Here is a 22,654-nt window from a genome sequence, read left to right as displayed (position 1 = left end):
ATATGTAGGATTGTGCTACTGAGGGTTAATGATTTCAAATCTCCATCTGCCTTGTCTTGCAAGCTTCTGAAGCTTGGTATCAGTACGGCCGTGCAAAGGAACGTTTGTGAGGGAGCATTAGTAGCGGATTTCTTTTCAACTGTTTGTTTTCATACCTGAGCTTAGCTGTCAATCTGCAGGAACGATGAAATCTTCTGAACAAAACCACAGAGGAAGAAAAGGGAGGCTGGCTGGAAGGGCTCCAAACCACACAAAGTGATAATAGATGGCAAGGTGGATCGAGCGCTTGAAAAGAAGTAGGCCACGAAAAACAGTTCAGATGTGGATACTTAGACGCAACATTTATATTTATAGAAATACATTACCCCCCATTACATGGAGCACAGTAGGACATTTATAATAAATAAGGCACACGCTGTGTTAAATGTATACAAATCTAGTGTTCAGTAGTAGATAAGTCCCCGTCTGTTCCAGGCTTAAGATTCATACTCAAGGAAGCTGTTTAAGTTTCCCTGCTGAGTGCCAACTTACTGCCCTCACTTAAAAAAAAAAACAAACAAAAAAAAACGTAAACACATTCTGCTCAAGCATTTAGACAAACTAAGGGGAAATTAGTAGCTGCAACTGTATTAAAGTGTGAAACTGTAATAAGTTCCTTGGAATAAAAAAAAAGAAACAAGAAAGGGAGAAAGAGAAAAAAGAATGGAAGGGAAAATAAAAAAGCTCAATACAGTACGTTTTAGCGTTGCAATGGCAGCTTGAATTCTGAAGCAGAAAAATCAAGGCTACTGCGCTGTCACAATCAATTTGTGGATGGTTTCTACATGACAGTGGTTGGGTGCGTGCAGACAGCCCTGCGGTGGGCAGATAAGTAGAAGCTCTTTAGGAGGAGAACAGAGGGCAGGGCAGGGTGGCTGCCGAGACGGATTTGATGCTGGCCCTACCTGCTCTGGCCACACTGCTGCTCAGCCAGAAAGGAGCCCACTGTGTGAACACAGAGCCTGCATTGTTGAGAAGTCTCACCTCAAAAAATGTATATATACGCTTTAATTCTTCATGGATGCAGATGTACCGCAAATGTTAACTCATGTACACCTTAGAAACATTTTTAATAAAGAATTATAGATTCCAAATGCTGTGTGCATTTTATCTACGTACTCTATTTCATTTATATCTACTCAAATATATGAAAAAAAAAAAAATCATTCACAAAAATAGCACAAAACTGTATCTGTCTGGTTGCTCTGGTAAAAAAAAAAAAAAAAAATGCCTCAGTTAGCATTTTCTCCACAACACTTCAGTCAACTGTTTGGCCTGTGCACTCAGGTGAAATATGAGCCACAGTAAATCATTATTCCTCAGGCCACATTTGCCAGATGAATGCATGGGAGTGTTAGACTGTGTGTTTTTCTCCTCTAATGAATTGAGGAATTTAGCTTGTGGCAATGGAGGTAAAAAAAAAAAAAATCGTAGTACCATGCCCCTGTATGTTTGTATACATGTGTAACAGGGACAGAATTCAGTAGTTTGAGGCAGTTTGTTCACTTTGAGAGCCCTTTGGATCCTAACGTACCAGAGGATTTTACCAGCAATTTATGCATGGATGGATGAATGGATGGATGGAAGGATGAATGAATAAATAATGTTATATATTTATGTAATTATGTATTTTCTTTGCTGGAAAATGGAAAAATACTCTTTCCTTTTGTGTCCATGGTGTAATATGGCACATTTTCCCAGCACTTCAGATGGGTGTAAAGAACACACTCAGGCCTCTTCATTGCACATAACCTTCAGTTCTTATAGAAAGGTCGTCTTCTTGCAGGGAAAAAATAATAAATTCTGGCCTCCATTTACTTAAAGATATTTATTCAGATCACTTGTACTATTCATTTTCATACATTCCATTGCAAATGAAAATCCTTTTATATCTTTTTTTTTACTTTTAATCTCTCTATTTGTAGTGGTAAAAGGTTGGGGTTTCAAATGATATTTTATTGTTTGTAAAAAGGAAACATTTTTGCTTTTTCTGTCATAGTTCATAATTCTTGCTAAATTGTTTGTGCAAGAATTTTTTTCCTTGTGCTTGTTTCACCAGCCTATAGGTTAACAGTTTGTTACTTCTTTGACATCTGATTAACACATCTCTATAATATTTAAGATGCTGTCCTGGCACTTTCAGTTTACTTTTCTAAGGAAAACCATTCACCTCACAAGGTCAGAGGGTTTCTGCATAGTAAAGAAAACAAAGATCTATGGATAAGTATAGTAATGTCTCTTTAGGTGCTTGAACAACTATGCAGGTGATAATGTAGATTCCACCTGACCACAGTTAATAGATATTCTGGTCACAGTTGCTTGAGATTTCTGCTATTTTTCCTCCTTCGATCGACTGATCAGGATTAGATTCAAACTACAGACATTGTTGATACACTTATTCAACAAAGACAACTGCCTGAAAGACTGCGGCTAAATCTCCTCTGCACAAACCAGGAAAACAAGCCCATTCTGATGAATTTATCAGTTGTGTTGGTCCTGTGAATAAATACTCTTTGAAAAGAACAAGATAACATCTAGCTCCTAATTTACTTGCAAGGATTTGCAGATAGTAAGCCTTTGCCTTGATCACTGTTTGGCAGGCTTTTATGCGAGCAGAACCTTGAAAAATCTGCATTCTCTGTATTTTCAGGGTGCAAAGGTCAGATTTCTCATTATAATCTATAAATAAAGGCTGTGAGCGATAAATAGAAAGACTTGGATAGAGAAAACCGTTGTTTTACATATCTTTGACTGTCACCAGTGTTTGTGCTGCCTTGTGTACGTACATGATCTTCAGCCGTGCTAGATTGACTAATTTTTCTTTGTGTTTTAAAGAGCTACATATGGATTTACTTTAACTAGTGAAAAAGCAAATAAAAAGTTTTTGTGTTGGGTTTTTCTTGATTTCTTTCTTCTTCTTTTTCTGAATATGAACGTGAGGGTCATTGCATTCCCTCGTGGTGTAATGTGCTTAGGTCAAGCCTGTATCTTGTCTTTGATGAAGTACCTGGTCCAGTGTCATGGATAGACAGTTAAGTGCTGGAGCTATTACATTAGCATAATTATACTGTAGAGCAAAGCTTCCTCTATCATCAAAATATTAGTCTCCATCAGCATTCAGCACGACCAGCAGAAGTGCATGCTTATTAATAACTACTCCAAGTACTAATTGGAAAATTTATTTCAAAACTAGAGATGAACAGGTAGTATGGTGAAGCAGCAAGGAGCCTGTAAATATTCAGATTCATGTCAGTTTAAGTAGTTTCAACAATATTTATGATAAGATCAGTGAGCGACTGCTGATAATCACATGCCTGTAACATACACTCACTGACCATTTGAGGATTTCTTCTGTAATTCATCAGGGGATGAATTCAACAATGTGTTAGACAAATCTTCCAGTTCATACTAACTATGAGCAACCCACAGTTGCAACAGATCTTTTTAACTGCAAATTCATGATGCCAATCTCCAAGCTTCTCAAAGGTGATCTATTGAGCTGTGATTTAGTGACTGACGAGGCCAACAGAGTACAATTAACCCACCATGTTCAGGATAAGTTGATTTTCCTGCATAATCCTGCTGGAAGTAGCCATGAGAACATTGGGTGCACTGCAGCCATAAATTGATAGAAATAGTCAGCAACAATTCTCAGAGTGACATCTATGCAGTGTCAGATTGATAGATGTTTTCCAAACTGCCTAACATCAGAGAACCTGTGAAAATTGTTCCGTTAGTTTCCTGATTTTAAATAACAGGAGTGGTTCCCAGCATGGTCTTCTGTTGCTGAGGAATACTGCCTTAACGTTCAACATGTTGTTTAATCAGAGATGATATTTTACATACCATGCTTGTAAAGAGTGGAAATTTAAGCTGATGTTGCCTTTCAATCAGCTTATTCTGCCCATTCCCTTCTGATATTACAGAGTGATTTTCTTTGACACAACTGCAATTAGCTGGATATTTTCTCTCTTTTTGTATAATTTTCTGGAAACCCATAGATATTTGTGCATGAAAATACCAATGGATCAATAGTTTCTGAAATACTCAGACCACCTAGATAATCTAAATCCCCTTTATTTTTCATTATGATACTCAATTTAAACCTCAACTGGCCTCCTTTACTGCATCTAGAGGCTTAAATGCATTGAATTGCTGCTATGTTAAGAAACTGAACAGGTGTGCCTGATAAAGTGACATGTGAGTGTAGTGTGAGAGTACAGTAGGCAAGCACAGAGAGGAAGTGCTGACGTGCCTGAGAATAACTGCGTCTGCTTGTTAATGAGATTTTATTGGCAAGATTAACAGCCTTTGTGTCATAACAAAGGCAGCACGCCAGGTGAAACAGCTGTTGCTCATATTGTCTCAGTTGTAGGACACAGAAACATGTTAACATCATGTTACTGGAAACACATATGGCCTTGCAGCAATGCCACACAGGTTAAAAGGGTTGTTAAAACATGTAGTTAGAGTTTCAATGTACTTTTTTTGTAGGAAAATAGAGAGAGACATTTTGGTATTATCTTTGATGTCATCTACTTTTATTGAAGTTGCATTCATTGATGGAGGTCTAAGGGTAGAAAAAAAAGGAAACAATTTTCTTTGAAAGCTATAGAAGGTGCCAACGGATGCAACTTGCATTGACTCAACTGACCTCCTTGTGTTCGCCGCAAAAAGCACGAACAAAGGGTCAGGTGACTGCAACATTCACACACATGCATCTAATTCAGAGACCTGCACTTTTTAGTGCAGAGCTGTGTGCGTTCACACACATTTTAGCAGACAGTGAAAACAGGGAGCCTCAGCATGCATGGCATTCAAGCTATGTGCAGTGAGGACACAGTTTTGTGCAATTTCTGCATTTGGAAAAGTTCTAATTTATTTAGGATGGGTTCGCAGCATATGGAAGCATGCACAACAGCTAACTGATAGGAAGACAAAGAAATTCCAGTCTTCTGCTGCTAAAAAAACTCAATTCAGATCAGGTCATAATAGCTCAGCTGTCTTGACCAAAGGAAGGGGAGAGAATAGGGTGCCTTGTGATTTTCCCCCTTTTCGCCCTCACCCTCCCTCACTTTTCTTCTTCTTTTTTTGTGCCTGAATCTTTTATCTGTGTTATTCATTCAAGACTCTTCAAAGTAACAAGCCTCCTTCTTTTTCCCGGTACTGGATTTGGAACCCAAATTAGAGACTGCTTGATTAGAGCGGAGAGGAGGGAGCCAAGAGAGAGGAAGATGTGGGTATTGGACAAAACAAATCGCACCCCTACAAAGTGCCTTTTATCCAAAGACCCCAAGGCTCAAATACCCCCATTCCTACCAGAGCAACCGTGGCTCTGCTTGTTTTTCTCTTATCATTTATTTAGTCCCTCGTTGATGTTTTCTGTCCCCCTTTTCTGACATCGGGAGAAGGCAGGAATCTCAAAAGGTGAACTGGGCAGCATGATCACTTCCTGCCTTCTGTGAATCAGTCTGGATTTTTTAAAGTAGACCCAATAAAACACAGGGAAAAGTCCTGGTGCTGTTTGGCCACTCGCTCCTGGGTTCTGTTTCAGGGTAGGATCATTCTACAAGGCCTCAGTCCTTCTACCAGGCGGATGTCAAAACACGTTAGGTCTGGCCTGGCTGCTGGGGTTTATGTAGCGCCAAAGTATCTCTAAGCTGTCTGTCTGCCATCGGAAGCGCAATGTGAGGAGACATGTTAACAGGCAGACCCCATCCCCACTGCTGTTAAAAGCCATGCAATATGTAGGAAAACTGCCTCTTTTGTCAGCGGCCTGGTCAGACACAGACCACGGCTCTCCTCTTCTGTACCACCCAATAAAAGTTTTATCTGCATTTTAAAGCTAATCCATAATTTAAAGCGGGAAGAAAGAGATTTTAACACAAACCAGTCAACAACAAAAAAAAGAAAACATATGCATTTGATTTTATGTCCAGCTGTGTAAAAATTCTCCAAGGCTTGTCAGGTTGATTCAATATCATCAGAATTTGCAATGAATTTCAAGTAATTTTGAAATCTTGTAAATGTTTCAAAATTGCTAAAGGCAGCATCAGAAAAAATAACAGAATACTTTTGGGGTTAACATGGAAACAGCATAAAGTGGAGAGGATGCTTTAGGCTTCCCACAGCTCAGCTGAAGAACAAAACAATAGACCTTCTGTTAACATTCTTGTGGTGTCTGGGCAAGAAGAGGCACCCCACTCTCAGGGTAGCCCCTCCAATCTTTAGCACAACACCCCTCCAAATAATGAGACAAAATAGCTTTTATTTATATGTTATTCAATGGTTAAATTGTTTCCAATCAATTTACAATCATCAGAAATGTGTAATTAAGCAGCGCGAGAGGACACTTCAAAGTCCAAACAATGTGCTGAAAGCTCAGTCATCTCTGACGTGATAACCCTCAAGCTGCTTTATCTGTGTGATGTTTTTCTTTATTTTTTCACATATGTGCCTCTAACTCCTTGTATCTGTAATATCAACGCAAGTTATTTGCGACATCACCTAATGTGTCGTGTTGGCTACCTGTAAAAGGCGGCTCCATTGTGGACACAGCCAAAGGTTAATAAAATTGGCGCTGATTGTATCACTTTTACAGATAAGCCATTCACAACAAGTGTAGTACGGTGAATAAGAAGTCAATTTAGGCTTTGGAAACAGCATACAAGCCCTATGAATGGCTGCTTTTAGGTCCCTTTTTTTCGTTATAAATGGAGAATTGCAGCTCTCTTCTGTTGCAGCAGGCAGCGGAGGCAGAGTGGGGCAAACTGGGTTTCAGACAAGCCTGCCAGTAAATTGCTCTGAATGGGTTCTGGAGGTTGACAGGCCCTATTAAGACAAACGGCTTTCCTCATCGGAGAGATAAAATAAATCAGGTGTTTAGTCAAATTAAAATAGTTCCAGTGGAGAGGGCCCCCGGGAGCTCTCGGAGAAACTCAAGACAGATGTGGTCAGACACGAGAGGAAGACACCCAAGAAAGAATTCAGCTCCTTGCTGGCCCCAGGCCAGGCCTTGTTGGACTGTTATCCGGATTTCGGTGCTGCACATCCTTGCTGCTCTATGATCGTCTCCATCTCTCTTTGTAGCTGTCAGATTTCCTTTTGGTATTGCTTGTTTCCCAAGATCAGCTTGTCACATAGAAGTGCAGCAGGAAGAGAATGAGTTACTGTCTATCCCCTCACTGGCAATTATGTTGACTGTGTTAGTCAATGGTAGGATTACTTAGCATTGATTAGCCGATGAGAAAGAGAGCGAGAGATAGAGAGAGAACGAGAGAGAGAGAGAGAGAGCTGCTGCACAGTTACTTTCTTGGTTTCTCACACAGTTGTTATGAGACTGTAGAGAGATTTGAAGATGAATGATCTTTTATTTACATTTCTTTAAAACCTCCGCACAGACGTTGGTGACTTGATCAAAATGTTTCTCGAATGATTTTTTAGATTCTGCTTGATTCACCAGATGCAGGATCCAGTCTTCTTGTTTTGACAAGTTTGTGCTATCCAGCCTCTACCGCCACCTCTAATACCTGTGTGGTTTATAGGCTGGTGCAAACAGTGACTCTTAACACCTTCTCTGTAATAACCCCTGGAAGTCTGACACAAGTGCCACCCCCGTTTTGTCAGCTCCCTGCAGCTCTTTGTCCATGTGCCGGTAACAATTCCTTCTCTTTTTCTTCTGAAAGCTGTGAAAACAAGCCACAGCAAACTCGTCAAGTCCAGGCTGTGTGTGACCTTAACAGTTTCTAGTGAATTCGCTGCAGTTGGTTCCTTCCTGTGTGGATTTCTTTGTATTAAATATTGTGTACACTACAATGACACAATGTGATGATTGGCTTGTACAGCATGGCTACTTTTCTAAATTTAACAGTAAACAACTTATGACGTCTCCACAGCCTTTCGTCCAAAAGTCTACCTGGCCACAGCCAGCTCAAGATTTATTGTAGCCCACAATAGAGATTGACTTGATGACCTAGACAAATACTATTGCTTACCACAGCACAATGAATATCTCCATCAAATCATTCATGTTAACACTGTTGTGCATTATGTAAGTCACTTCAGATTATTTATATTAGAGGACTGGGTATCTCGCCCTTTGAGCCAATACCATCGGCATGAACATGAAAAATTTATATTTTAATTCCAGTGTAATCAGGATAGTAGATTAGGAAATATCTGCCATGCAACAAACAAGCCTTTGAGTAACTCAGTATTATGCAGAAAACTCTCTTGATTATGCATAGAAAAACATTTGCACAGATGGATTCTTGTAGCTGCTCATAAACAAAAAAGTAAACAAAGAAGCAGTCAGAAGAATGCTATAGCTAGTGTCATAGCTAAAATAATACCTATTATATTAAAGTAGCTATGATGAGAACTTAATTTAAAAGAGAAGAAAACATTCCAAAAATATCTGTATAGTTACTTTATGCAGTTCTACATTTTTCTTCCTTTCAAAACGTTACTTCTAGATTAGGGTGCCAGATTGATTAAGTTCTAAAATCCGTTACAGTCTTTATTTTTTGTTCGCCCACTGCAGTTCTCTTCCCAAACAGTAGGCGTCTCTGCTGCTAAATTGATACTGTAGCACCTCAGAAATGTCAGCAGAAGAAGAGCCTTACAGGAGCTTATTCACAACATAAATCTCCAATTTAATCAGAGCAACTTGGATTTTCTTGACACATAGATTTATAAATGGATGCATCTCATCTCAGCTGTTCTACTCATGCATTTGAGTAACACATTTGATTGTCTGTGAATTGGTAATTATTTCTTTGTAATAAAGAAATTTAGTTAGTAACATTTGGAATAACATGCTTGTCACCTACACAATTCTCAATTTGTGCAACTGACATTGAAATTATTTTTCACGTTTGTTAGCCTGACTTCTGTGATAATGTTGGTGCTGCTGGAGGCCTCCTACTGGTGCGGAGGCCTTAAGCAGCTGCTTAGTTTGTTTATGCTTTTGGTCGACTCTGGTTTAAGCCTCCCCCTTTGAGGTTCTTAATTCATTTCCAGGGATGAATCACAAGTATCTCGCTTTTAACCATTGACCCTCTGAACCTGCCCTCTCCTGCTTTTCACAGGTACCCCAGAGGGTCTGGCAGAAAAGGAGCACCAGCTCTCCACAATGATAACCCAGTTGATAAGTCTGCGAGAGCAGCTCCTGGCTGCCCACGATGAGCAGAAGAAGCTTGCTGCTTCACAGATGGAGAAACAGAGGCAGCAAATGGAGTTGGCTCGACAGCAGCAGGAGCAGGTAACTGCGTCCTGTCTTCCTTTTTAGCACGTTCAGGGATGTAATCACTCTCTCCTCTCGTCTGCATCTCAGTTAACAACCTGTTTACTGTCAACATTTTATCCTCGTTATTTACAACACACACTGTCAGTCCTCCTCCAATATTGTTTATTCTATTACCCTCCGTGCCTCTGTAATAAACCTCATTAAATCCATTTGTAACAAATTGTCACTTAGATCTTTTTTTTCATGCCTGAGGTGTGCCAATAAAATCTTGGAATGCCGAATGATAAGTCGTTTAAGAGATGCTACACTCAATATTTCCTCAGATATTTCAGTCATGCTCGCTCACCCACGTTTGTGCTGTGGCAGGGGAAAAAAAACCTTATTATGACTTGTGCTAACAAATGCGTGGCAATGTGTGAATTAAACATTATATTAAACATGGAAGTCCTCCATATCTTATAAATTGTCCTCCTATTATAACAAGCCGGGCATTAGATTTGCAGCACAAATCTGGCCAATGAGCCATATTGTACAAATCAGCAAATTAGCACAGGCCATGAAGTGTGTTAATGTCTGGGAAGAAATAAGGACACTAACTATCCACACGGGCGACACTTTTATTATCACCAGCCACTCTAATGGCTATGAGTCAATTATCAGCAAGGAGTTCACTCAGAGTTTCCTCAGCACACTCTCAAGCTGTCCTGTGGTAAATGAAGAGATTTACCATACACCTTGAAATGATACATTTGGTCATAGTACACTAATAATACATTAACAGTATTGATTTTCTTTTTTAATCAATGATGTTCATCGGCAAACTCCACAAGTACCAAAGCTTTGTGGGACACAGCAGCTCAACAGAGCCACAATATAAGACATTTAATTTTATTTTAAAATGGAGCAATATTAATAAATTTGGGATGTGCCGCGGTAGACAGGGAGAGCCCGCTGAGAGCTAAAATGTCATCAAGCCATCAAGATACAACGCAGTAATTAACTGTTGACACTTGTGAGGAAGCCAGCACAAATTAATCTTGACACATTTGCAGACGGCAGATATCTTACAGAGAACACTTTGTAATTATATATAAAATTGAAAATTAAATGACACTTAAAACCCAGTTGTCATGCTCAATGAAGTGAGCTTGTAGATGGAGGTGGGCGCTCAGATGAGAAAGATTGCGGTGAAGCCTCGCTTCGCAGAGGGGCAGCAGGGACCTCTGTCAGTCACACTCCACCTGCACTGGGGATCTCCATCATAACCATGGTTGCCTGTCTTGTAAATCATTCATATCACTCATAGACAAATGCACACTCTGCTTTCCTGCACAGGCCATTTTACATTTATTCAGAAGCAAACCAAATGGTTTGTTACGTTCAAACAAGAGTTACAGAAAAGTATGCTTGTTTTAGTGCTCATCATGCTTCCGGTATCTCAGACAGTGTCTTGCAAATATTTACACTCCCTGAGATTTAAAAAAAAATCTTTTGCAATGTCACAACCTCAAATTTCTGTGTATTTTGTCATTCTTATTTGAGAGAGAAACCAACATAAAGTTATACAATATTGTTGAAGTGGAAGATTTTCAAACATTTTTCATGATACAAACAAAAATCTTTCCAATTATTTATTATAAATGTAATTGAAAAAATAATTGATTTCAATTATTGCAAAATTAATGAAGAAAGTTTGCAGTTGAAATGTGACAAAACATGATAAAGTCCAAGGGGTCTGAATACTTTTGCAAGGAATTTTAATTTACTTTACAGAAACTGGCCTGAATTACGTTTGACCACATAATGTTATCAAGAGGAATACACAAGTACTCAGTGATAAGTTCCTCTTCTCATTTATCTCAGTTTAAGGGATTATTTAATTTTCTCCGTTGCTTCTGTTTTCAACCAGATTGCACGACAACAACAGCAGCTTCTGCAACAGCAGCACAAAATCAACCTCCTTCAGCAGCAGATCCAGGTCAGTGCATGCATTTCTGTCGGCCCTCTAACACGCAGCAGCTTACACCTCCTACTTTCAGATTACTCCAACATTTCTGCCTCTTCGAAGCAATTAACCCACCAATGTTGCTACAGTGACTCGGATTTAGCAGCACACACACACACACACCAACACACGCCCACACCCACACACACGAGTAAAATCAGATATTAAAGGTACCTTATATGCCTTTTTTATTTTTGTATTTCTTACTCCTTTATCTTTAGTATTTGTGTCACACTAACAGTCATCATTCTCATCAAATGTTAATTGCCTGTTGGTAATCAGGAGGGTTTTTAAAATATGGAGGTGAATAATTAACACATCGTAATGAACAAAAAAGAGGGGGGAAAAGTAACAACGGCTAATGAGTGCTGCTGATAGAAGAGAGCCTAGAGGTGGAGGACATGAAAGAGGCTGGTAAATGCCTCTGAAATTAGTCAACCCCAGAAGGGCTATGATACATGCTTTCACACAGCACATGGACTGTAGAAGCTTACATTGTCTTTAAGATATGTATATTTCCTCATGGTTTACATAAGTTGATGCACACATTTTAAATATACAAGCTGATTATGTATATTTCATGCTCTTTCTTTCTGATACCACAGGACTACTCATGTTTGTTTGTATGCACTCTAACAGAGTTGCAGTGGAAGACCACCCAGTCAGCCCGTAGCTTGATCTGTTCAAACTGCACAGGATAATCTGTGGTTGGTCACTCGCACTGGTCAAGGCTATGAACTTGGCTACCTTTGTGAAGCTAATGTTATCCTGCTGGGTGTGTTTGGTGTCAGGCACATCCTTCTCCATTCACCGCCTCCCATGCTTGTTCTTTTAAAAGTTAACTCCCCCAATTCTGTCCTATTCGTTAAACATAGCTTGGAAGCAAATTTTTCATGAAGCAGCAACGTCAACATGTCTATTCAAGATTTTTAAAGGATCTTTTTTTTTTGAAGGATTTTTTTGAAGATGTATTTTGCTCAACAGATTCTTTTTAGAAGCATCATACTGCTGCAAAAGTAGTCTGGACAGTAAAGTGCCTCTTTTGAGAGATGCATTGTACTATTAAAGCCTTGAGATTCCAGTAGCCTCAACCTTTTACTTTAATAGTTGACAATCTTTTGGGAAGATGTTTCAGTACTAATTTCCACTGAAAACTAGTGAAGAGCATAACACTAAGGGGTGTGTGTGTTTGCGTGTGTGTGGGGGAGTGACTCTTAAATTAAGTGTCGTATCGACCAGTGAAGGGCTAGACCTACTCATTTCTTTGAGGACACTTTGCTTGTAATCATTGAGCATAAGGGCACCACTTTAAAAAAAACCTCACTTTTAGAGCCTCTTGATTTTATCACAAAGTTACAGAGAAATGGCACCTGAAAATTCCACTTGATGAATAATTTTTAAAAGGGCTTGGAGATTTGAGAGTGTATGGGAATGCTCTTCTGAATATCCATTTCAAACACTTGAACAGAGATACAAGCAAAGACCTTCCTTGCAGAGCCCAGTTATCCAGCTTTTCCCCTGCCTCGGATCTTACAGGATTAAAACACAAACACACACGCACACACCCCCGCCCACACACACGCAGACACATTTACAATTAAATAAAAGAATCCCGTGCGCCAGCCATCTGCTTGACTATCCACCAGCCTCCCTTGACTCTACTGGGAACATACCACCCAAGTTTCACCTTGTGCAACATTGTTTAACCAATAAGTTATTCAAACCAGAATGTGTGCTTTCTTCCTAAACCAACTCCTCCAGTTATCCACAGTTGTGATGAAGCATCAAGGCAAGTAGATAAGAGAGTCAGAGCTGATCTCTGTGAAGTATTTTCTGTGGTTCTGTTTTCGTTATTGCTGCCTCTTAAAAAGTGCCTCAGCTATTTTAATATATAACAGCTTTGCTTAATTAGTTCTATATACAAGCTTCTTGTCCGCAAAGTGATTCACAGTATTGGGGTATTTGGTTACCCTGCTTTTAGCATTGAGAACACTAAACTTTATTGGTAACCCTGCTACTATCAAAGTCCTTCTGTTTAGCTTTAGAGAGGAAGCCAAGGGAGAGGGCCTTACTTAGGTCATGTATTGATGATGTGAGTGATCACACACTGCATATTTTAAACAGTCTAAAAAATAAAACCATGGAGATTGCAACCAGAGACTGTTGTTGGCACTATATGTGTGCTTTCCAAGACTTTATAGCATGAAGACTGAATCTCTTAGAAGTATTGTAGAGGTTTAGTCTGGGTCCACTTTGGAGCAAGCCAGCATGGAATTCAATTAAGTTTCTTTTCTGAATAGCCTTCTTTTTATCCTTTCTCATCATGCCTAAAAGAGAGGGGAAGAGATTTAGTCTTTGTCCCACAGGATTACAATGTCACTTGTTTTAAGATAGCAGATTGAAGTGTTAGGGGCTTATCAAAAATTAAAGCTCAAGGCTTTGTGTGTTTCCCCGTCAGGACCGTTTTTTTTTCTTTCCTTCCTTCAGTCCGGCCCTCGTCGTTGAAATCATCTTGGCACTAATTCAATCCTAGGATTAGATCAGCTGCTTTGGTTGGAAATTTGAAACACCATTCAGGACTTTGTAAGACATGTCACAATTTAACATATATATCAATAGATAACTAGATTGTCCAAGCAGCTACTTATCTTTTTATGCTACTGTATAGGGATTGTGAGGTGAAGAACATTCAATTTATTTTGTCTTCACTCATTACAGCTCATTTTATTCAGAAATCAGGTCATTTTTGCACTTTTAATAAATGCAAAAAATAGTAAACTATGTGTAAGCAACAAAAGATTGGGTATTTCCCTAAACACAACTATTACAACTGTGGTGCAGAGGCATGCAAATAGCCATATACATTCAGAGAGGTAACTAAACTGTCTGTGCCCAGCAATTGGATGTGCACATTGACACAAACATCAAGAGGATGAATACAAGCTGAAAGGTCAGGGTGAACTTTATCTTCATAAACAGACAAGAGAGGGCAGAGCTCACCGGATGAAACAGAGGGGAACTTTTAATCCAGAACTTCTAATTTAAATGTGAAACATCATTTAACACGGTGACAAAAAAAACACAATGTCATGACATTGTTGCTTGTCATTGACTGTGGCATTCATGTGCCAACTCTGAGAAGACAGCCAGATAGGAGATCTAAGGGATAATAATTTCGAAGGATGCCATTGTCATTCAGATTGTGCTTGTTTTCAAAACCTTCTACTATAATGTGTTGGGTCTGGTTCTGTTTATTTCCCTTTGACCTGCTGGTCTCTACCTACTCATGGTCTGGCCTTGAAACTCTAACCCCGCACACATTATCTGTGCCTGTAAATCCTACCTTTAACCTTGTTTCCACAAGGATACATAAACACAGCATGTGTCTTTCTCCCCAGTTTATAAAGGGAAACATAAGATTAAAAGAGAAAAGGACACTATATTGTTGCTCTCAACATGCTTCAATCTGCCTGAGGCTTTCTCACATATCTTTAATGGCATAGAGAGACAATGGGGGACTAAAGGTTTAAAAATACAAAAGAGAAAAATAATTACAAAAGTGTTGTGCAACAATTCATAAAATGGAGAAACTATACTGCCGCTAGAATGTGAGATATAAGAAAACACAACAGAAAGTATACAATCTAACATTTAGCAGCATATTTCTATTAAGTTATTTGTGTAGCTGACTTATGTTAGGATCTTAATTAAAGTTTTGTTGCCGACACATCATTGTTTTTCTGTCTTATGTTTCCAGTGGCACAGGAAGACACAATGCCATTGCAAAAATATTTAGCCACACCTTTCATCCCTGATCTCTTGATGTGTATTTGAATGTGAAGCCTATTTTTGACACATTTTACACAAAATATTACATCATATTCGTTTCTTATACATGTTATTTTTTTAAAGAGATTTTGCAGTTTAAAGGTGGAATTGCTCATATGTTTGAACAACACTTTAGGTCCAGGTGATTGTTTTGTCTTTATTTTTATTTCATATAGACATTAATGTACAAGGACAAAACATGGGTGTTGCTGTTTATTTTAAACATTTTATTATGGTTAACAATTATAATAACAGAGCAACTACTTCACAAGGAGAGAAAATTTAACTGTACCTGATGTTTAAACAATATAGTATTTAAACAAAGTGTTTCCCCTTCAGAATGAATGCAACAATTGCTTTTTAGGTTTTCCCTAAAGAAATGACCACATTACTTAAGTTATTGAACACAGGCCCTAATGACTTACAGTAAAATGTATCTTAACAGTAGATTAAGGTCTTTAAATGCCATGGTAACATTTTCATTATTTTGGCAAAATTGAACATTAGGTTTTATCTTTTATGCAGCTATGTTGCATCAGACACACAAAAGCTTTCCTCAGAGCAATAAATAAATAAATAAAAATGGTCAATTTAATAATCACCTTTAAGTACAAAGGACAGAAAAAAACTTTTTGTACAGTCTTATAAAAACGATTTTCTTTTTAATACAATTTTTTTTTGTTTAGTGACAGTTTAATAGAGCACAAAAGAAAATGTAAGCTGCACCATAATAGTAAATATTTTACATCATCCAACTGAGTTTAAATAAACATGGATCTGTTGGGTACTAATAGAAGGATAACAGATCTAATTTGTGCTTTTGTTGTCTCCACAACAAAACTGAATTCCTCAGTGTGAGGTCCATAATAATGTACTAACAAAGGGTATAAAAAAAAGCAAAATGGACATTGTTAAAGAGAATGCATAAGTTGCCCAATTAGTGCAGCAGACTGGGGCTGTTAGTATAATAATAAGAGAATTATAAAGCAGGAAAATGATCATGTGTGCATTCAAAGTGGGAAACTGTGTACTGCTGTGCACACAGTCATAGTCTTGTGTTTGCTGATGAGCTCTGTGTTAGCCTCCTTGTACGATTATGTTGAGGCATTAACAGCCTAGTAAGACAGCCTTGGTTCTCTCCCAGGGAGCCTCAGTCTAGCATGTTCATCTGCCATTTAAGAAGACTGTTAGCTGATGAAGATGTGTACAAGCAAGACAGAAGATAAAAGAAAGCGGTGGCTTGACTCATTAGTATGTGTTATTTGATATATTGACACTTGCCTACAAATAATTCCATTTAGTGAACTCCATTTGTGAGGTGGGAAGCACCAATTTAATTACTTATTAAATGTGATTACTTGTCAGGAAGCAGAAGAAATGCTGATGTTTAAAAAAAAGTCGTGTCCACATCACTAAAGCCATACCACAGCTCTGTTGAAGTTTAATGATGCACAAATAGGTAGTTCAAATGTAAGCAATGGTAGTGACGATTTGCATTTGCTAACATTACAAAGTAGTTAAGACATTATTAAATATAACTAATTTACTTGACATAGTTTGAGTGCAGCTGGCACACTTGCCCCCAACAGCAACCCACCCTTTTAGTTGGTGAAAAGAAAAGGCAATTTCATAATATTTTTAAATTACAGTACAAAAGCTTTTACTTTGTTATTAATGAAGAGAGACACATAAATTACATAACTAAAGTATAATCTCCTGTTGCCGTTTCTGTTCATGTTCAAGCTTTAATATTGGAGACATAGTACAGCTGGTCACTCTTGGAAATTAGAAAAGTTCAAAACCCTGTCAGACCCTTTTTTTTCATATGTCCCAGGATTGTTTCTGATCTGTTAATTCATTTTTTCAGACTTAGAAATTTTTTAGCTAAATGATGTGTTGAGTAGTGATGTTGTTGATTTTATATTTAAAATTGGGGACTAAAAACGACTGCATAGTTCCCTAGCAACAAGTCAAATGCTATGAGAGTTCATTGGGTGCCAAGGTTGTAAAAGGTAGGAGATTGCTACTGTTGGGCTCTATGTTGATTAAATCCTCACCATTTATCAATGCCTTTCATACTTGCAGATTAGTCATTAAAGACAAGTAATCATAAAAGGGCTCAAATCTCATGTAATTTTATATTTTGGCCATTATTTCATGGAAATGTAGCTTTCAACCTCATGTGGAAGACAGCTTCACTTTATACCCATTCATGTTGCTGCTAATTAGTGCACAATGTTGTGAAAAGTTTTGCCCCTTTACGTTTTTTTCTATTTTTGATTTTTGTTACTTAAATTAGAGTTTGCAGCTAAATTTTGCTAAAAATGTAGCCAAGAAACTTTGGTATGAATTTAGGTAGGCCGTTAAAACTTAAAAACATGTTGATACTGCAAAAATCTTCTCGGAAAGTAATTTCTGGTTAACGCCAACTAGTTGTTTGATTTGGGGGAAACTGCTTTTTTGCTCAAAATTGTTATGGTATTAGGAAAAGTTTTTTTTAGCTTTAAATTTATGGCAATATGTAAGGATGCACTCTATTGCAGGTTCTTTGCCATTGAGTTAAGAAAGTTGACAAAAATAGATTATTGTTGCAGCAAACTACAAAATAAAGCTATGTATTTGTGTAAGTTGATGTTATATGCAGACACCTCAACAGTTTAAGCAGCGATAATTAAAAAGTTTCACATTAGAGACACCAAATAAACAACAGTATGCAAAATCACACTTGAGGGTGTTTAAAAATTGTCACCTGAAGGGTTTCTGTAACATCTTAGGGATAAGCTAATTTATCCCTCAAATTTCCAGCTCTCTATCAACTTGGACATCTAACAACACAAGACGGTAGATTATCTGTCAAATCTTCATAGTGTTAATTAATCCTGATAAGTGAGCAAATACCCTGCCTGAACTTTACAATGCTGCACCTGTTTAGAGCTTCTTAAACCCACACTGGAAAGAGGAAAAGCTGCTACTCTTAGCGCCCATTATGTTGCAACGCTTGCAGGGAAAAATATCAGGAGAGGGAGAACACGTCCTCCACTGTGTTGTTGATTTAGTTTCCTCTCCCCCACTGCATTAACTGTGTTTTCTCAGCTAACGTTGTGCAAACTGTTTTGTCTTTGCACTGGGTCGTCATCCTCGGCAGTGGGCACACTCACAGGGATTGAAGGAGCTGCATTAATAAGCTCAACTGTGTACAGGCAGCAAGAAACAGGAGTGTGTTTTCTCAGGGCAGGGGTGGCAAAGGAAAGCATTCAGCCTATGGCTAATGCAAAAAAAGGAGCTTTTTGTTTTGGGGTGGGGGAGGAAGGAGAACCCAAGCATTCCAAAGCAGAATATAATGAGCTATTTTGTCCTGCTCAGTTTGCAGCAGAAAAAAAAAATAAAAATGTTTGTTTTCTTTGACTCAGTTCTGCAAATATCATCTTTTTTAGTGTTTCCTTAAATTTCATTGGAAAATCTGAAATATAAAGTGGTCTTGCTTGCGATGTTTGATCTTGCACAAATTTTGTGGTTTCTCTGAGCCGACATTATAATGATATCTGAGAGTGTTTGAATGTCTGAGCAAACTTGTGTGTCTAATAAAGTCGCCCCTCCTGACAGGAGTTTTTCTGCTGAACAACAGACGGGGCTCTGTTGTGTTGTGCGGCCTCAGCAGCTGTGAGGCAATAATCGAGACAGAGCCTGAGTTTGTTGCAAAAAGAACCGTCAAAGGGGGAAACCCCACCATCATGTGGACAATCAAATCATGTAAATTAGGGTTGGTGTCATATTTTGGTCTAAATAATAATAATAGCTTTCCCTTCTATGTTAAATACACTGAAGAAATATCTTTTGCTGACATTGGCAATATATTACACATGTAATGCCAACTCTGCAGAGAGTAGATTATATTGCAAATATTTTGTAAAAATCAAAACAAAATCCAAAGATATTCCAAACCGAAGGCTGACTGTATTTCATAAGCTTGATATGGTTAAATCCCTCTATTTCCCTCTCCCCAAACCAAGTTTAAATCACACTAAAATACCTGTTTATCTGACTGTCCCATGTCTAATGTTCTTTACAACCTGACTGAGGCTACTGGAGAACAGCTCTGAGGGAATTTACTTATTCACACAGCTGTACATGCACACAGTTAGGTTGTATTTACAGGACAATAACACAGACCGTTGATCCCCATCTTTCTTACTTGATGTCAAGTCAGGAAGAAAATTCTGTTTTAGGTATTCTTTATTTACATTGCGTAATACTAAATCTTGTTGTGTTGTTTTTTCCACAAGGTTATGGAAACTAAGCACTACATCAGCCTTCACAACAAAGCCTACGTTTTACTATTTCATATACAGCAATATTTAATAAATTAAAATGTCAGTGAAAGGTTAATTCATTGCAATAGCTCAGTTCACAAAGTGAAATATCTTCAATAAATTAAATAAACACAGGCTAATGTTTTAAATCTGTTTTTGATCCTTTTCCTGTAAATTATAATAATTTTTCACACACATTACACAACAGTTAAAAAAAAAAACTTCTCATAAATGTGGGGTCAATAAAAAATATATTTTTAATATCTGCTTAAAGGTTATTTTCAAAAGAAACTTTTAATCTGACTAATAACCAGCCTCATGGGTATACATATTCTAATTTACTGAGTATGTCACTATATTTAATTTCCATCTTGGATGTGTGTCCACTAACACTGCAAGGCAACCAGGTCAGCACACTTTTTGCCTAGACCCACATACAAGGCACAAACACACACAAAGGTACATGGAAATAATAAAGTTTAATTTTGCATTTAAACACACATTTTCAATAGTTTTACCCAGGATTTCAAAAGACATCGGAGATGTCAGCTACAGTGGAGAGATTTGTGGAGTGGAGTGTTTTGGTGTGTCAAAGGGTTGCACAATCCTGTCTTCAAGTTTCTGTGTACATAATGTAGACATATTGAACTGATGGGTGTCCAAAACAGATTGTTGTACTGTTGAAGGAATTCGTAACTAGTGGCAGTTCCCTCTGGATAGCCTTACTTCTTCTGAACATTTGTTGCATTTCATCCCAAACAGCTTTTAGCACTACAAACAGTGAATGTGCCATCTGTCTCCAGCCAAAACAAACTGTGCTTACTTTTAATGTAGGGGTATGTGCTCAACCCCAACAATTTGCAGAAAAAACTGTAGGTAGTCTTTGACTTTTGAACAAAATGCTGCCATAAAGGGTTTTCTTGTATCTTGTTTTTTTTTTTTTTTTTCTTCTCTTGATGATGAAAGGTCGGAGACTTCATCAAGACAAGGGCCCTTTGTTGGTGACCTGAGTCTCTCCAGTGCTTTTGCCCTCCCTATTCTAATTTCCAGTGAAGACAAGCAGGAATAATGCCCTTCAGTTGAGTGGGTGGTAATATGAAGACCTTCATTCAGAAGCAGGAGTCTGGAGCATCAAAGTCTGTTTCAGATCTATTGATCTGTATGTCTGATTACCATTAGTTACAGACAAATCCAAACACCATCGCGTATTTGATCAATGTATGTGTCTGCTGTGTGATCCGAGTGTTCAGCGTATGGCAATGAGCGAGCAGTAGCGAAGCAGCAATGCGTGCTGAAAGAACTGCTGATTGTTGGATTGGAGGGAAGAAAATCCTTAGGCAGAGTATTCAGCAGAATTGCTTCCACTGTGGATTTTTCTCTTTTTTTTCCTGTTAAGACTTCTGTTCAGTGTACACTCAGCGGGCTGTACACAGTGGCGAATGTTAAACATATCCCGCTGTTAGTGTCAGTTTTGGTGTGTGAGCTAGAAATGGGGTGAAGCCAGACTTGCCATGGAGCTCAAGATCATTTTTGTTTTAAATTGTTCACAAAAGGTAATTTCTTCTCACCTCCAATTGGTGTACAGCTCTGTGGGGGCACACAGGAGGAAAGGGCGAGGGGTGGGGGTGAGGCATGGGTGTGAACCATCAGCTCTTACACCAACAGCTGGAGTCTACCCTCCCTAGGTGAAATCTTTTAACTCCTCCAGCAGAAAACGTGAAAAAGAAATGTAACAAGGGATCTAACAGCCTCTAAAATGTTGAAATGATTTTTTAATAAAATTAGATTTCAATGGGATTTCAATACTCCTAAATAGAAGAGAAATCTGTCATCATCTAAATGTGGAAACATTTTTTTTCTGAAATCCTTCAAAAGACCTTAACTTTTACAAGTCTCATGAATGCAAATCATACAGATTTTGTTTAAAAGATGCCAAGTGGCATATTATCAGTGTTACAAGAAGACAGCTGTTAAAACTAACAACTATTCTCCTGACAAGGACAATAACCTTTCTGTCTATATTAAGTGGCGTTAATAAGAAGGAAAAAATTCTAAAAACTGATTTTACATTGATCGTAGTATCCTACAGTACACAGACAACTTGGAGCAGATCAGTACATGTGAGTGCAAAATGGTTCAGATGGAAAACCCTCCTGTGTTCTTTGTAGAGGCTGTAACAGACAGTGAGGAGCATGGATGCTGACAGAGTCCCAAGTGAGCACTGTAATGCGCTGTACATCTCGATTTGCACTGAGCGTTTAGTAGTTGCTGGGATTCATGGTGTAAGGTGCACCATGCATAAGAAAAATTTTATATATCATCTCATATGTTTCATGAACATTCATTCCTTTAAACATTTCATTTCAAAATATCTTATTAGAAGTGAGACTAAATGTTGTTGTTTTTTTGGGGGGTTTTTTGCAATACAGCAGAGGAAATAAGTATAGACCATGTCAATGTTTTTATCATAAAATGTGATTCCGGAAAAACAACAAAAAAAAAAACAGAAGTCCGTTATTTGAAAATTGCATCAATGTTTTGAGAAACTTGCTTGTGGTTATCTTAAGTAACATTTACTGAATAGAAGGAATTTGGCTTTAGAGATAGAGAGATAGAGATAAATCTTTATTGTCATTGTCACAAGGACAACGAAATTTAAAAGGTGCCATCAGTCAGGGAATATGCTTAAAAACAAAAAATAACTGTCTCACAATTCACACACAATGTAAGAATTAACAAATAACTGGTAAAAAAAAAAACCCAAAAAACCTAATAAATAAGAATAGCCACATTCTCACATACATCATTTATGATGATTAATGGTTGTTTTTGATTGCATTAACTGAATTTCACGTTTTTGTACTGTTTTCAGAGTTGTCAAGTTTGGGATTTTCAAATTTTTGAGGGAAAATGTTACTATTCAAATAAACAGAAAAGATTGAAAGGGAGAAAAAAGGAGATTTGGGGCATTTTTATTTTTCAGCCAATTTATTTCATGTGTCATTAAAATAAATGTACAGTTTGTAAAAATCAAGCGAGGAGATAATGAATTGTACACAAAGCAACAAATAAAGAACAATTTGTGATTTTCTTTCATTTTCTAAAAACATATCTCCTATTTGATTACTGTGAAGTCTCCCTCTTAAACTAGATGGTTAAGCTGACTCTATTTATCAAAAGGCAGCATCTCCTCGAGAGGGAAACAGATTGCACGCTGGCCTGCTA

At 38.0% G+C, this 22,654-nt stretch overlaps 1 protein-coding gene across 4 annotated transcripts in view; it reads left to right on the top strand.

Moving 5' to 3' along the window:
* Window positions 1-22,654, top strand: part of sox6 (SRY-box transcription factor 6) — a 143,960-nt gene that overhangs the window by 72,782 nt on the left and 48,524 nt on the right. For all 4 annotated transcript variants that reach the window (XM_032561022.1, XM_032561021.1, XM_032561024.1 and 1 more), the window contains 2 exons: window positions 9,129-9,301; window positions 11,196-11,264. In XM_032561022.1, the coding sequence (XP_032416913.1) occupies window positions 9,129-9,301; window positions 11,196-11,264 (242 nt within the window). The remainder of the gene's footprint in view (window positions 1-9,128; window positions 9,302-11,195; window positions 11,265-22,654) is intronic.

This window comes from Xiphophorus hellerii, chromosome 4, assembly GCF_003331165.1.
Source record: "Xiphophorus hellerii strain 12219 chromosome 4, Xiphophorus_hellerii-4.1, whole genome shotgun sequence".
Classification (NCBI taxonomy): Eukaryota; Metazoa; Chordata; class Actinopteri; order Cyprinodontiformes; family Poeciliidae; genus Xiphophorus; species Xiphophorus hellerii.
This window is presented reverse-complemented; position numbering and strand designations above follow the sequence as displayed.